Here is a 14,305-nt window from a genome sequence, read left to right on the forward strand (position 1 = left end):
TGTTTTCTAAGTATTCCAGATTTTCAGGATTGCAAGTAAATGTAATCTCTTTAAAGGCGTTTTAACCACCTTCAAGGTTTATTGAGATTTTTCCTATACATTTCTAGGTAGTAACTTGTTCAAGGTTTTTGTTGAGAAACGTCAACTTTGTTCTGGTAATTTCATAATCTCTCAAAATATTCAGAATTCACATTTTAAAAATCACATCTTTATACTTACAACTGTATTTTCATAAAAATATGACATTTTCTTTGAGAATAAGACAAGTCATAATATAATAATACTAAACATATCTAAATATTGGAAATTTAAATTTCAAAAGCATTTTATGAGCTAAATTTGCAATTTTACTTTACAAATATGAGGAAAAAATGTATAGATTTTAATGAAAGCGTTGTGATATTGCCATATTTAAAATAGATAAACCTTCTGTAGGTTATATAGAAGGCAAAAGGTTAGAAAAAAAATGGCTTTATTTACTTTTTTATTTAAAAAAAAATGCATCATTACTCTGGTCAAATAAATACATATTTTTTTCTTAATTTCAAAATGTATCCTGTAAAATAACTTTCCCCCTTTTTAATATTTGTTTCTTAATTTCAAAATGTATCCTGTAAAATAACTTTCCCCCTTTTTAATATTTTTTCACAGTGGAACTACAAATCAGTCGTGTTTCCTGCCACCATGTTGTTTTTGGGTGTCTTGCGGTGCTTTGAAATCGAATCGGAGTGAGACCTCCTGCTCCCGGTTCCTCTGACAGCTGCTCTGTGTGAAACGGGAAGACATTTTGAGCCGTTGCGGTCGGTCCGGTCCGTTAGTCGTGTGTCAGCCTGAAGTCCGGGCTGACCTGCTGAGAAGTTAGCCTCCACATTGAGCTACAATCGAAGAAAAGACGAGATTTTTAAGAAGTTTAACCGGCGTATGCGCTTGCACAGCTATCTACGTTAACGCATCGAGCTGAACTACAAAAGCTAGCAAAGTCCTAGATGCTAGTTAGTTAGCGTCACCTAGCTGGCCTGCCCTCCTCCTCTTCCTCCTCCTCCTCCTCCTTCTCCTCCTCCTCGACAGCCGGTCCCGTCACGCCGACACAATGGCTTTAAAACGAATCAGCAAGGTAATGAACTATAATTTCTAAACATCTAACGACGACAGAAGTGTAAAGGTTTGTAGTTTAAAGCTGATGTTTGTTAGCCACATCCTGACAGCTAGCAGCGTTAGCTTGTGAACCAGCTGCTTTCAGTGACACAACGATTGACTAAAAAAATGTTAAAATTCCGCTGAGAGGTGCTGCACACTTTCAGTTTTGGTTTAAATGTAATATGTGTGTTGCCTGTTAATGGCTGGTTTCTGTGTTTCTGTGCCCCCCCCCCCCTCCTCTCCCGTGTCGGCTCTGCACAATAAAACAATGGCTCAGTTTAGCTTTAGCCTGGTTGTCAAACAGGCCTTTAAACTCAAGTGTTGTGTACTTCACTTCTGACCCTTTTTGAGATTTAAATAACTGTGATAGCTGCAGTTTGTTTACCAACACAGACTTGTATTCAGTCCATGTTCAAGTTTTATGTTTTCACTTCACTCTCAGCTATTTTTATCCTGAACTTTCTGCCAAGTTCACCCTGATTAACTTTGATTTTCACCACATACTTCAGGTTTATTAGGTGTGATTTTTCACTGGTGTCACTGACAGGATTTTGCATCAAAATCAAATCAATACAGCCACACACAGCACTCTGCGGAATAGGTTTTGTTAAACAGTTAAAGATGCACATTTGGGAAGTAAATTGTCTCTCCTTATTGTAATCTGTTCTGTTAAATTTACAAATTATCCCTGCACTCATGTTCACTTCATTTGGCTCTCTACTCACCCGTTATATTGTACAGTTTCTGCTTATATGTCTACACTCATGCACTTTAACTTGTGTCAATACTGTCCATTTACAACTCTGTTTTTGCACATTTACATTTAATCTTCCATGTTTAATCTTCCTTTTTAAGACTAGTAATGCTTAGTTAAATCCTGGTTGTATATATTCCCATTCTTAGTTTTTATATTTTTAGTGCGTATTTACTTTGTATTTAATATTATATTGTGTTTAAATTTGCTAATATTGTGTTTTTTGCTCATATTGTGTGTTGGATAACCTGCTGCTGTAACGCCACAATTTCCCAGTTTGTGATCAATGAAGTAATTCTATTCTATTCTATTACACAAGCTGTTGTTTAAAACACAGTAGGGTTGTCACTTGCCACATACCAGAAGTTTAAAATTGAATATGACGCAAGTAAAATCTAACGAGATCAATACGAGACTTTATTTGTACAGCACCTTTCAGACAAATTAAATTGCAGTTCAAAGTGCTTTACAAGAGTGCAGAAAAGTTATTGACAAAAAGTAGTTTTTAAACCATTGAGAGACTAATGCACACCAATAAGAATAAAAAAAAATGTATTAAAAGAAAATTAAAGAAAATACGACACATAAAAGCAACAAGATATTAAAAGAAAATAAATGCAAGGAAAATATTTAAAATTGTTGTAGGATAGAAAAGACAATACAGTAATGTTAAGATTTGAATTGATATAAAACACTATAAAAGCCAGACTGAATAAATGAGTTTTATTTAATATGACGCAAGTAACGAGAACAACAAAAATAAGTCCTATACATGATACCGGCTAATTTATTGTTTTCCTTTTTTGTTTTCAATGACTGAATTGCACACAAAGAAACAAAGTTTTTATGCAATTTTGACATATGCAGGCGTTTACCTGCAGAGCAGCTAACCGATCCATAAGAACAGATATCGATATCGTTTTTTAAAAGCTTCAGCCCTATAATAACAGATATTGTATTGTTTTAATACACCTGATATAAACAATTATTGAGTACTTCAGATTGCATATTTTGGTCATTTAAAACAAGAAATTGCCCAATATTTGGTGCCCAAGACTATTTTTGTTGACATTGTATCAAACTGGTTATCAATATTGTTTAAATTTTACTTGAATCATAGGAAGTTTAAAAATCTGTTACCATTACAACTGTAGTTGGTTGATTATATAGCAAAAACTAACGTAAGGAAAGGAACACGGAACGAGTTGTTAAATCTGCAACAAGAAACTGACAGCAAAGTCTATAGGTTTCAAGAACAGCTCAATGATGTGTTTATTTTTTTGAGTCGTCGGGATTACATTTCCAAAAAGTACGTTTACAGAATCGTCATAGGAATATGTTTCTTAGAGTTAGTGTTAAATACAGTATTAAGAATGCATGCGTTTAAAAATAATAATAATAAAAAAGCTGTACAGTTTTTGCATGAATGTGCTAGATTTTACCCAGAGAAATTGCAAAAATATGTAGTTTCCTTAATGATAATTTGCCAGTGTTCCAGTTTGCAGAACCATTATAGAACCATAAGAGGCTTTTTGTCAGATTTTGTTCATGAAGTTCAGTGAAGTTTTGTGTTGCTAAACTCAACCTGATGAAAGCTACCAAAAATACTTGTATGATTTTAAAAAAGCAAACATGAAATCAAAGAATAATAAGGTTAAAGTTATATTCAGAATTTCTCAATGTTTTTAGAAATATTGCAATACGGCCAAATGCAATGTCCAGAAGCTACAGTCTTTTGATAAATGTTACATTTGTTCTCCAGATGTAAGAAAACTTGTTCGTTTCTGACCACGTCAAATGTCACATCATCAGGATTTTGAATCATATTTTCAGTTATAACAACAATTGTGTTGGGGGGAAAAAAAAGTCCCACTAATCGTGATATTTAAATCATATTTTTTATGAATACGTTCAATATGATTTTCTTTCCACCCCATGCATTCTTTTAGTTAGTGTGGTGAAAGTTTACCCAGGCTGATGACAACTACATTTGAAGTATGTGGTCATACTAAATAATCATCAATGAGTTGAAATTATTAATTGGAGACAAAGTGGGGTTTGAGGTCAAATAACTCTAATGTCAAAATGAAGGTCAAACTGGCAAACCTTTTCTCAGAAGAAGTCAGAAGTTTACCTGTGAATGAGGTGCACAACTTCAGTTTAGTAATCTGATCCACTTTGGATCTATGACCAAACAGAGACTTTCAACATTTAGTTTTTTTAAATGTACCCGGACACTAGTTTGATACCCAAAGTAGACAGGTTTTAAATTGACGAGCCAAAACTACATTACAAAACCTATTTTTACTCCCTGCTTCACTTACACTGTGGTAAAAACTCCTTTTTTAAATTCCTTTTTTTATTTACACGACAAAACTAATGTATGAGTAGGAATAAAAAAAGTTATTTCAGGTTGAAAAGATGAACCTGTAGATTTGAGTTTTCCTTGTAGTATGTCAATTGTAACTGAAAATAATATTTTGTTAAATGTCACCAATAATATGGGTATTAAAACTCAGGTTAGTCTCTATCCTCTCAGCTGCTTCTGTCACAGTCACTCTCTGAATTCCTGCCCGTTTTCTCGCCTCCTAAACTCAGCCAAACCTGAAAGATGAGCCGTCCAGAGCCTGTATGTCACATACCAACACACAAACACACAGACACACACTCAGGCCCAGTGTCGCTGCAGGGAGACCTGCAAGGCCTGAAACACAAACCTGTCGTTCTATAAGCAGCACTGCTATATCCCGATCTCTCTAACTCTGCTGTCCAGAGTAAAAATAGATCTTTTGCTTACACATCAGTACTGACCGTGTGTCTCAGTCTGTTTCTTGTGCTGCGTTCAAGTCTCAGCTACACAAAGGCTGGCCTTCAAAATAAAATGTCGGTCTTTGGACTATTTATTTGGACTAATGGAGAGCCCTGGTTTTATTAATTAAATGATTGATATGTCTTTTTAATATTTTTCCACAAAACAAATAAATATATAATGTAAAAAAAGGCAAACATAAGGCCTCAAATGTATACATGCAGTCCAAAACGCATACATGCAGTTTACTGTAAGAAACAGAAGAAAAGAGTGAATCCAAACCAGCAGAAACACCTTAGAATTAAAAAAAAATCCTTGATTAATAAGTGACATGAATGTCATAAAACAGAAAGAGGATTCCTGATTCCTGGCAACTTGTGATGTGCAGTTTTTGCTTTGTTTTGAATTTTTAACAGACCAGTATCATTGATTTGTTGTTCATTGTTAAAACATTTTTGATGTTAACAGTTGATGCAAAAAAAAGAAGTCATTTTTAATAGTAAAGAAAGATAAAACAATTTTTTTTATCTATATTTAGCCCTTTGTTTTGTAAGTGACTCAACTGATGAGTTTATACTCAAAATAATGTGCGATTGTCTGTGTTCCTAAGGTCAGATATGAAACTACCTTCTAATATAAAATTGAATGCTAACCAATGTTTTAATGCACTGATGCAGTGGTGCCTGCAGGTTCAATTTCATAGTATGCACAAGAACTATTCCAGAGCGTGCATGACTAATCAGACCCAAACCTTTCTTTGTACTGGGCTGTAAACATTTTAAATTCTGCTGTAAAAACAGTTATTTTTGAGTGGGGTGTGGGTGTGACTTCCAGGTCTCTTTGAACCAACCTCAAGCGGACACTCGCGGAACTGCAGTCTCTTGCATTTCCGCATTGGCTTCATTTTTCAACAACAGAGGTTGCTGCTTGGTGACGCCCCAAGGACACCTTACTATTCATCAAAGAAATGTAGTGTTATCTCAAGAAAGTTCAAAGCAAAAACACAACCAAAGAAAGAAAACAAATTTGTTGTTGCATGGTTGTCCCATAGGAAGGCTGGAACAAACTGTACTGGCAGAGGATGAAATAAAGGTTTTTACTGACCCCAGTATAAGATAGAATAAGGAGGTTCCTTTTAGCTGCAAATCATTTAAAGCTACAATTTAAAATTCACTACTGACAACACGGAAAGTGAAAATTAGTATAATATGGGATCTTTATAAACAACCGCCTGCTAAATATTTGGAGCACTGACTGTAGTATTATCATTGAAACTATTCCATAGGAACGTGAAGTAAAAGTCCGTATCAAGCTTGAATCTAGCCTTAAACATATTTAGTTTGAGTCCTATTTTTGGTCACAGGTCAAAACAATGGCTAGATTTAGATTTAAAAGCCACTCTTATTTCTTAGAGTGAAATCTTTAACATAACAGGATTATAAGATTAAAACATTTCCCAACAGCAGGACGAACCTGTTTTTTACAAGTGAAGCAGTATAAAAGGTCAGGTTAGCACACAGGTTAGAAACAAGTCTTCAAGTACTCTTAAGGATTGTGTCTGAGCTGATCTGATAGAGACAAAGTCTTATTTAAAGTTTGATTCAGAGCCTGCCAACGTGAAACCTGACAACACTGACCTCCTCGGTTAGTGGGTCGACTATTTTCAAGTTCTGACATGTTGGATAAAAACTGCATCACACATACAGACGGCACAAAGGTCAGAGAGAGACATGGCCTTTTTTTTTTTATAAAAGTACAACAACCACAACAAGAGCTCAGTCAGATTTATATTTATTTATGTTGAACTGGTCAGAAGTTATCTCAGGTCTAGACTTCTCTGTCTGCATATTTCAGCTCTTGTTGCTGGACTTTTATGTTGTTGCACAAACTACTTCTGCAAAATCCTCTCACTTCCACTTCTACTTTGTTTTGTCCCTCATTCACTGGCTCAAACAGAACTTCTTCATGTCTTTATCCTCTTCATCTTTCACATGTATGTTGTGTTTGTATCATATCAGATTTATTGGTCTTGCAGCTGCTGAAAGGAGAAAACTTTCCTGCCGTGATCATGAGGGTGATGAATGTGGGACTGTTTGTGTCCTACATGTTGTCATCCACTTAATCTCAAGTCAACACAACACAAAGTGAACGCCCTGTGTGATCAGTCAGTTCTTTGATACCTCTCATACCCTGGTCGATACAGTTTAAAGACCGTTCAAAGAGAGAGTTGGATGTTTTTTTATAGTCATTGTATAACCTAAAAAACCCACAAAAACTGGATTTCAATATAAATGTTGGTATATTTTGAATATTTTCACCACTGCACGTTGCTTAAAGGAAGCTTTTCCTTTCGCACTGTAATTTTTTACCAAACAACTTCTGAATTCCTACCAAGACTTTCAACATTTTCAATATTTCAGATACTTTTCTACACCACATGTTTTAAAGCTTGAAAATCTTTATAATTTTATTGACCACTGATGAACAGACAGCAGCTAAGGCGTTTTGACGGATTGAACGTGTGTTGGCCACGTGTGATCTCCATAGTATCTGCATGATGGTCTTTTATTCAGCTGGACCAGATTTTCTTGATGTTCTTCATATTGAAATAATAAAAACCTGTGAATTTCATCTGTAAAAAACCAACAACACACCAACATGATATTATCTATCGTTTGTGTTTTACATTGGACACATTTTCTGGTGCCATACATATTTTATGATTAATTTAGTTGAGTTGTTTTGTTACAGCTTAAACAAAAATACCAGTAATTTTTTTCATGGTCTAAGTATGGTCCAGTTTGTTCATTGAGGAAACCCCTTGTCAAATGTTTTATGGCCCCTTCTTTCACAAACCATAAAAAAACCCAAAATGTTTCAGCTATCCTCATAGGACACTGACAACAGCATGACTGCAGAAAATAAATGTTGTTTAGAGGAAATACTGTATAGATTCAATACTAATTTTGCTAATTTAAAGGTCTCGTTCTCTTTTGAAACTCTGTAATCCAATCCCAAAACTAAGTAATTGGCCCTGCGTTTTGGTTAGTCTTGCCAACTCTATCCATAAATATGCACCTTACTGAAAGCTGAGGTTAGTGAAAGCTTCCCTCTCTTCAAAACTTTAACAGGTGTTTGTGATAGTAGTCGGTGATGATTTTTTTCCCTTTCTTCAATCAGATAGTTCAGTTAGTTCAGAGCTGTTGAAGGAAGTAGCTAAGTGTGTCACAAACAGGAAACAGACCAGCTGAACAAAATGCAAAACACACAACCACAGCTGACACACCTGACGCACATCACAAATGATTTGTATAAACACAACAAATCTTCCAGACAGGAGAAGTCTGAAAATGATTCAAATGATCAAAAAGTTGTGATGTAACTTCTTACTTCCCTTACTACTTGGAATTCAACCTTTTTGAAGGGGATGCTGATCAGAACACATACATTTTTTTTATTTTTTTTATTTCCTTTCATAAATTTTTCTAATTGTGAGTCCTTTTGTCTTCTTCCTGTGTTTTCAGGAATTAACCGATCTGTCCAGAGATCCTCCGGCTCAGTGCTCTGCCGGGCCCGTCGGTGAAGACAGTAAGATGAGTTATTTAAACCACCAATATAAACAAAGACACAACCTGACTGTCACCTTGTCTGTCTGTTTATTTAGACCTGACAAAGACTAAGTATGATTCATGAACAACCTGTTTTTTAATTATTATTTTCATTATTTTTCAGTGTTTCATTGGCAAGCTACTATTATGGGGCCGGTAAGTATCCAACTGCTCTTACATTGATGTTTCTGAAGAATAAATACACTCTGACACATTCAGAAAACAAATCCAACCAGAGAGGAAACAGCATGGGAATTCCATTTATAACTGCAATGGCAAATTATTCTGCTTACCTTATGATATATATCACAGTAAGAATCTCAGGCCAAAGACACGTACCTGAGTTTTATTCTGATTATCACAAAAATCACACCAAATTCCCATCGCCATCATCCTAACAAACATAGCTTTTCACACTGGGCCTGAGTGAACCTTGAATCACAGCATCAGTGTTTCCCACAGGATCTACATTTAAATATATCACATACAGTATGGTCAAAATATTCGATACTTTAAAATACCACATGTTTTAAAACGATACAATATCCTTTAGTTTTACATTCGATAGTACATAATCAGTTGTATTTTCAACCAAAAAGAGAACTAAGTAGAGTCACTACAACCTAACATTTAAAAAAAAGCAGCTTTCTGAGGAAGTTACATTTCAAAGAAGCTAATTGAAACCATCATCTGAGTTTCCTCTTGTTCTAAAACAGTTTTGACAGAACATTTCATCTGTAGTCATGAGTGAAAAAAAAAGTACATTTCTAACCCGTGTCCTCTCTGTGTGTTACCTGCTGCAGCCTGACAGTCCCTATCAGGGCGGAGTTTTTTTCCTGACTATACATTTCCCTACAGATTATCCCTTCAAACCACCCAAGGTCAGTACTCGTAACATCTCCTGAACAGAGCATTTTTAACCTAAATGTTGTTTGTATTTATTTCAAGTTTAAACAATTGTATCTTGTGTTTCACTATTTCACTGTCATCTTTTAAGAAAGAATTTTACCTTACACAGATCTTTTCACTTCATTATTGCTTTTTTTTTTGCTTTTCTAATTCGCTTTAGTTATTCTGAGATTGTTCTTCTTTTTTCCTCTCGTTGCTGTTTTTAGTTTTTAGTTCCCCTCCTCTCTGTTATGTTTTTCATTTTAGCGTCCTCTTGGCTTTTCTTCCTATCTAGTGTTCCTCACATGTTGTCCCAAACTTCTGTCAGCCGTGTTCAAGTTCTAGTTTATTACCGATCCCTGATTTTTTGCTTTGTTTGTCAAAGCACTTAATAAACTCTGGCGTTTAAAGTGCTCAATAAATAAGGTTATTAATATACTGTAATCTATCTAGCATGGTGACCTGATAAACTTTATTAGAATGTCTCCTATCCTCAGGTTTCAGATAGATTTAGTGTTTAAGATCATATTTAGGTGTCAGTTTGATACTAACAACTTTTTTTATTGTTATACATTTAAACTGTTGTTGTTTTTGGAAATAAAGAAAGAAGCTGTAACATGTCGAGTGAACTCTGCCATAAACCAGTCGTGTTCTTGTCTTCCATCAGGTCGCCTTCACAACAAGAATTTATCACCCAAATATTAACAGTAATGGCAGCATCTGCTTGGATATATTGAGATCACAGTGGTCTCCAGCATTAACTATCTCTAAAGGTAAGAAATACACTGTGTGTGGGGTAAAGATAATTCAGAATTTAACCTCATTTAACTGTCAGTCACTGCAGATGTTTGACAAAGTTCTCTTTTTAATTGTTCCATCAATATGTTCCTGAGATTGACATTAGTCTTTTGGTTTGTTTTGTACTTGAAAGGCAAATTCCAACTATTCAGTCTGATTTAAAATGTGCACTTCAATCCTCATGTTGTGTTAGACCTTTCATCATTCGCTACTGTGTTAGGTTATGTATTAAGAAATCTCTTCAGCTAACAACCACTAGATGGTGCTGCTGGCCAAGAGAAATGATTTTATGGCTTCATCTTTCAGAAACTGAAGTACATCTTTCACAGATTTTTATTTGTTATATAATCAAATGTGCAGGAATTTTCACGTATGTAATAAACTAAAACACTCTGAGCTGACTGATGGTAGACATAAGATTAAATCAGTCAAACTGGTGAAAATACAGCTTGATATGTTGGCATGCTGTAAAAAAGAGTTGCTTAACAGTGGACCTTCTGTTCTCTCCACAGTCCTTTTGTCCATTTGTTCTCTGTTATGTGACCCGAACCCTGACGACCCGCTAGTGCCAGAGATCGCCCGCATCTACAAAACAGACCCCACCAAGTGAGTTCATGTTTTTAAAATATTAAAACTACAATACCCATCAAAAATATGAATCTACTTAACAGACCCCACCAGGTGAGTTCATTATTTACAAAACAACAACAATAGACCTCACGATGCTTTGGGCCACTGGAAAAAAACATTTTTTTTAGTTCTATATATTATTTCTCAGAATTCTGAGTGAAAAGTCTGAACTAACAAAAATCTTTTTTTCAGTAGCCCTTATCGTTTTCCGTAGCTATCTTAAAAATAAAAACAGAAACCTGTTCTATACAGCGATTATGAAATAACAGGGATTTTTCCCTGAATCTAACAGTGCCGACTTTTTCCTTGGCCAGTGTTTGATTTTACTCAAAATGTTTCCCAGATTAAAAGAGGATAAAATACAAAACCATCCTAGTTTACAGGAGGATTTATAACACTCTGGACCGTTTCTCAATATCTTATTCTTTGGGCTCTACCTTTTTTTCCTTCTCTCTCTGAATCTCCATTTCCATATTTATCCCTCCTCAGTCTTCTGTCTGCTTCTTTAACTCCTTTTCTTCTTTTCTGCTCCTGTTTTCTTATTATTTTCCCCACCCTTCTTTGTTTCTCCTCCTCCCTCTTCTCCCTGTCCTTCATCTTCTTCTCCTTATCTTTTCCTTCCTCCTCCCCCTCTTCCCCCTTCCTCTGATGTTTGGAAACAAATCTTAAGCCTCAGATCTGCTGCAGAACTCTTGAAATTATGAAACAAGTTTTACAAGTTTTTATCTGTATAACTTGAAAGCATAAATAGCTTCACATCAGCGCCTGCGCCTAAGTTGTAATAGGGGGGTTTCTAACCTGTGAACTTGTCCTGCCGGTTGGTCTCAGGTATAACAGACTAGCCAGGGAGTGGACAGAGAAATATGCCATGCTGTGAGGGTAAGAGCTCAGCTGCCTGCTGGATGTTCTGTCAGCAACATGTGGATGTAAAACTGAAGCACGTTGATGCAAAGCATGGCTCCAAATATGAAGTCACAGTCTGAGCTCCTGTGAAGAACTGCTGCTGTTTGATGTTGTAGTGTTTGACTAAAATGTAGAAAACCTTTGACAGCCCTGACTGCTGTTCATCAACAAATAAATCACAAATACAGAGACTACTTTTGACTGTGAACATGTTTACGAAATGTTTGAAATCAGTGGTCAGTGGTGAAAAAGAACCTGCACTGGGTTGCAGCAGCTCTGTGTAAGTAGAAAAGGTAGTCTAGTTTGAACATGCTTTCTTATTTAGGACGGAGTTTACGCTCTACTAACATTCAAGGTGTTGAACCAAATCTTACACCTAGCTCCTAGTAGATGTAAAGTCCTCTGAAAATACAGTTGTCATGGTGATGGTTTTAAAGGGTGGGATAACTTGGAGGAGCTGATTGGTTTACCAGCTGCTAGGCTACCGCAGTGTGTTCACCATGATAGACTACGTCCCTCAGAAATGTATGAGGACTTTGATTTTACTCCTGCTTTAGTTTTCCAGGAGCGGAGATCATTTCATATGTCCAATAATGAAAAGCTGTTAAATGATTTTATGTTTTAGTTGACGATTTCACCGCTGGATTCAGTAGATAGTTCTGGAGTTATTTTACTCTAGCTGTCTGTTTGGAGACAATACGACACAAGAATAAACACACAACAAACTCTGCATTAAGAAAAAGGCTTCTCACTGTTTGGTCACATCAAGTTAAAACATCATTTCTGAAACAATATTTTAATTAGTTTGGACGTAACGCTCTACTAGTAAAGATAAACCTTGTGTTTCTGAGGTAACCAAACAATGACACAACCTAAGCTACAAATGAACTAGTTTCCACGTAGTGTTTAGTGTTGGCTTTACACCACAACTGCTCACACAGGACAGTGAAATTCTACCCATGGACTCTACTGAAGTTCAAATAAAACCTACTTGTACTTGACAGTTTTTCCATTTGATGCAATGTTGTAGCTCAGTACAATTCAGTGACACGTATTGTACTCAAACACTTCTTCAAATCTGGCACAGATATATATTTTTTAATGTGATTGTATTAATAGAGCAAAGTGAAAAATCGACGGGCTGACCACAAACATCGTAAGGTTGAAAAAGAAAATGGATATCAATACAGTTAAAGTCAAAATGAACATTAAAAATATGTTGAGGGTTTAATAGAATTCAACATGTTCCTTGGGGCAGAGGAGATCAGGGTTTGGTTTGGGCTTAAAGCTGGCAGCAGTGAAGGGATGAAGTGTGTATATTGAACATGTCTGAGATAATTAAATCCTTTGATGATGATTGTGAAAGCTTTGTTATGTGCTTTTCAAAACTTTAATACCTTTTGAATTCAGAGGCCAAAAGTCTTTGCAAAAGGTTTAGTGTGATTCAGTAAAGGACCAGCAGATGGCAGTGTCTGTTAGATATTCTTCGGTTATATGAACCTCTTAAAAACTTGTTGTGGTGTGATCACTCCTGCTGAATGTTAACATAGTTGTGCCTTAAAAAAAATATTTTCAATCTGACAGATTATCCTCTGCACTAGCTGAAAATGAACTGCAAACAATCACACGGCAATGATTAAGTTTAGATTAAAAAGCCTTTATTTATAAAGGGAGAGGTGACAGAGCACTTAAAAACTGAAACTCAACACCGCAATGTCAACAAGGTGTCTGTTTCCTGATTGTGAAATGTGTGTTTTCAGCACTGAGCGTGTGTGTTTTCAGGCATGGCATCGTCCTGCTCTCTGTTCACCTGCTGACCCAGCTAACTCACCTGTGTGTGTGTGTGTGTGTGTTTGTGTTTGTGTGTGCAGGTACAACAGGACAGCTCAGGAATGGACTCAGAAATATGCCATGTGATGGTCCTCACTGCTGGAACAAACTCTTTGATTTTCTCCTCCTCCTCATCAGCCAATAACAGCAATTTGTTCATGTTTCTGTTCGTCCTCTTCCTCACCTTTAAACGCTTTTAAATTCTTTGTTTGCCCTTTTCCTGCTTTCTCAAAAGATAATAAATTAAACAAAATGAGGGCCGAGGACTCTGAGCTGTGAATGTGCCAACTGAAAAAAAGAAAACAAAAAAAAACACCACACAAACCGAAGAGGACTCAGTCAGACCTGAGCGGACGGAGAACTGTTACAATAAATAATGAGAATAATTTAATGCATGTCAGTGATTGGTTCATGTGCTGCTGAGATCTGTCCAATTTTTAAAGAAATTAAAAGAAGACAGCTTTTTGGTTTTATTCAGTTTTTCTTGTTGTTTTTTTGTTTTTAGACGAGAGAGCCGTTAGTTCATCCATCATCCACACACTGTTCTCCTCTTTTTGCACTGAAGATGAAACTCAAAGCTCTCAATGGCTGATTGATCAACTAATAGCTCTGTGATGTTTTCTTTTCTCAATAAAGTTGAACAAATTGCAGTTTCCACTGTTTCTTTTTTTTCTTTTTGCTTATTTGTATTTTTGTCTGCAGCTTGAGACCGAAAATAATTTTAAAAATATTTTTACATTGGTGCAATAGCGTGACAAACTGGTGACATGCATGACAAATGAGACAAAAACCCCCCAGAAAAGTAAACAACAACAAAATTATATAGAAGTGGGAAAAAAAGGGAAGAAAAAAGAGATTAAAAATCTTTTAATGCAGTCGTTCCCATGCAGTGTAAATTTTAAAAATACTTGAGGTGTTTGCTTTTCTTTAAACATAAAGATGAAGACA

The 14,305-nt window shown here is 35.8% G+C and overlaps 1 protein-coding gene across 2 annotated transcripts; it reads left to right on the plus strand.

Moving 5' to 3' along the window:
• Positions 1-749: 749 nt before the first annotated feature.
• LOC109987328 (ubiquitin-conjugating enzyme E2 D3) lies at positions 750-14,007 on the plus strand. 2 transcript variants are annotated; one of them, XM_065958767.1, is made up of 8 exons: positions 750-1,114; positions 8,225-8,288; positions 8,433-8,464; positions 9,112-9,189; positions 9,864-9,969; positions 10,507-10,600; positions 11,453-11,503; positions 13,399-14,007. In XM_065958767.1, exons 1-7 carry the CDS (start codon positions 1,091-1,093, stop codon positions 11,499-11,501), a joined length of 447 nt encoding a protein of 148 aa, XP_065814839.1. In that variant the 5' UTR covers positions 750-1,090; the 3' UTR covers positions 11,502-11,503; positions 13,399-14,007. The 2 variants fall into 2 exon arrangements, with proteins under 2 accessions (XP_065814839.1, XP_065814840.1); XM_065958768.1 differs by lacking the exon at positions 11,453-11,503 and having other exon boundaries at positions 752-1,114.
• The last annotated feature ends 298 nt before the right edge of the window (positions 14,008-14,305 follow it).

This window comes from Labrus bergylta, chromosome 9, assembly GCF_963930695.1.
Source record: "Labrus bergylta chromosome 9, fLabBer1.1, whole genome shotgun sequence".
Lineage (NCBI taxonomy): Eukaryota > Metazoa > Chordata > Actinopteri > Labriformes > Labridae > Labrus > Labrus bergylta.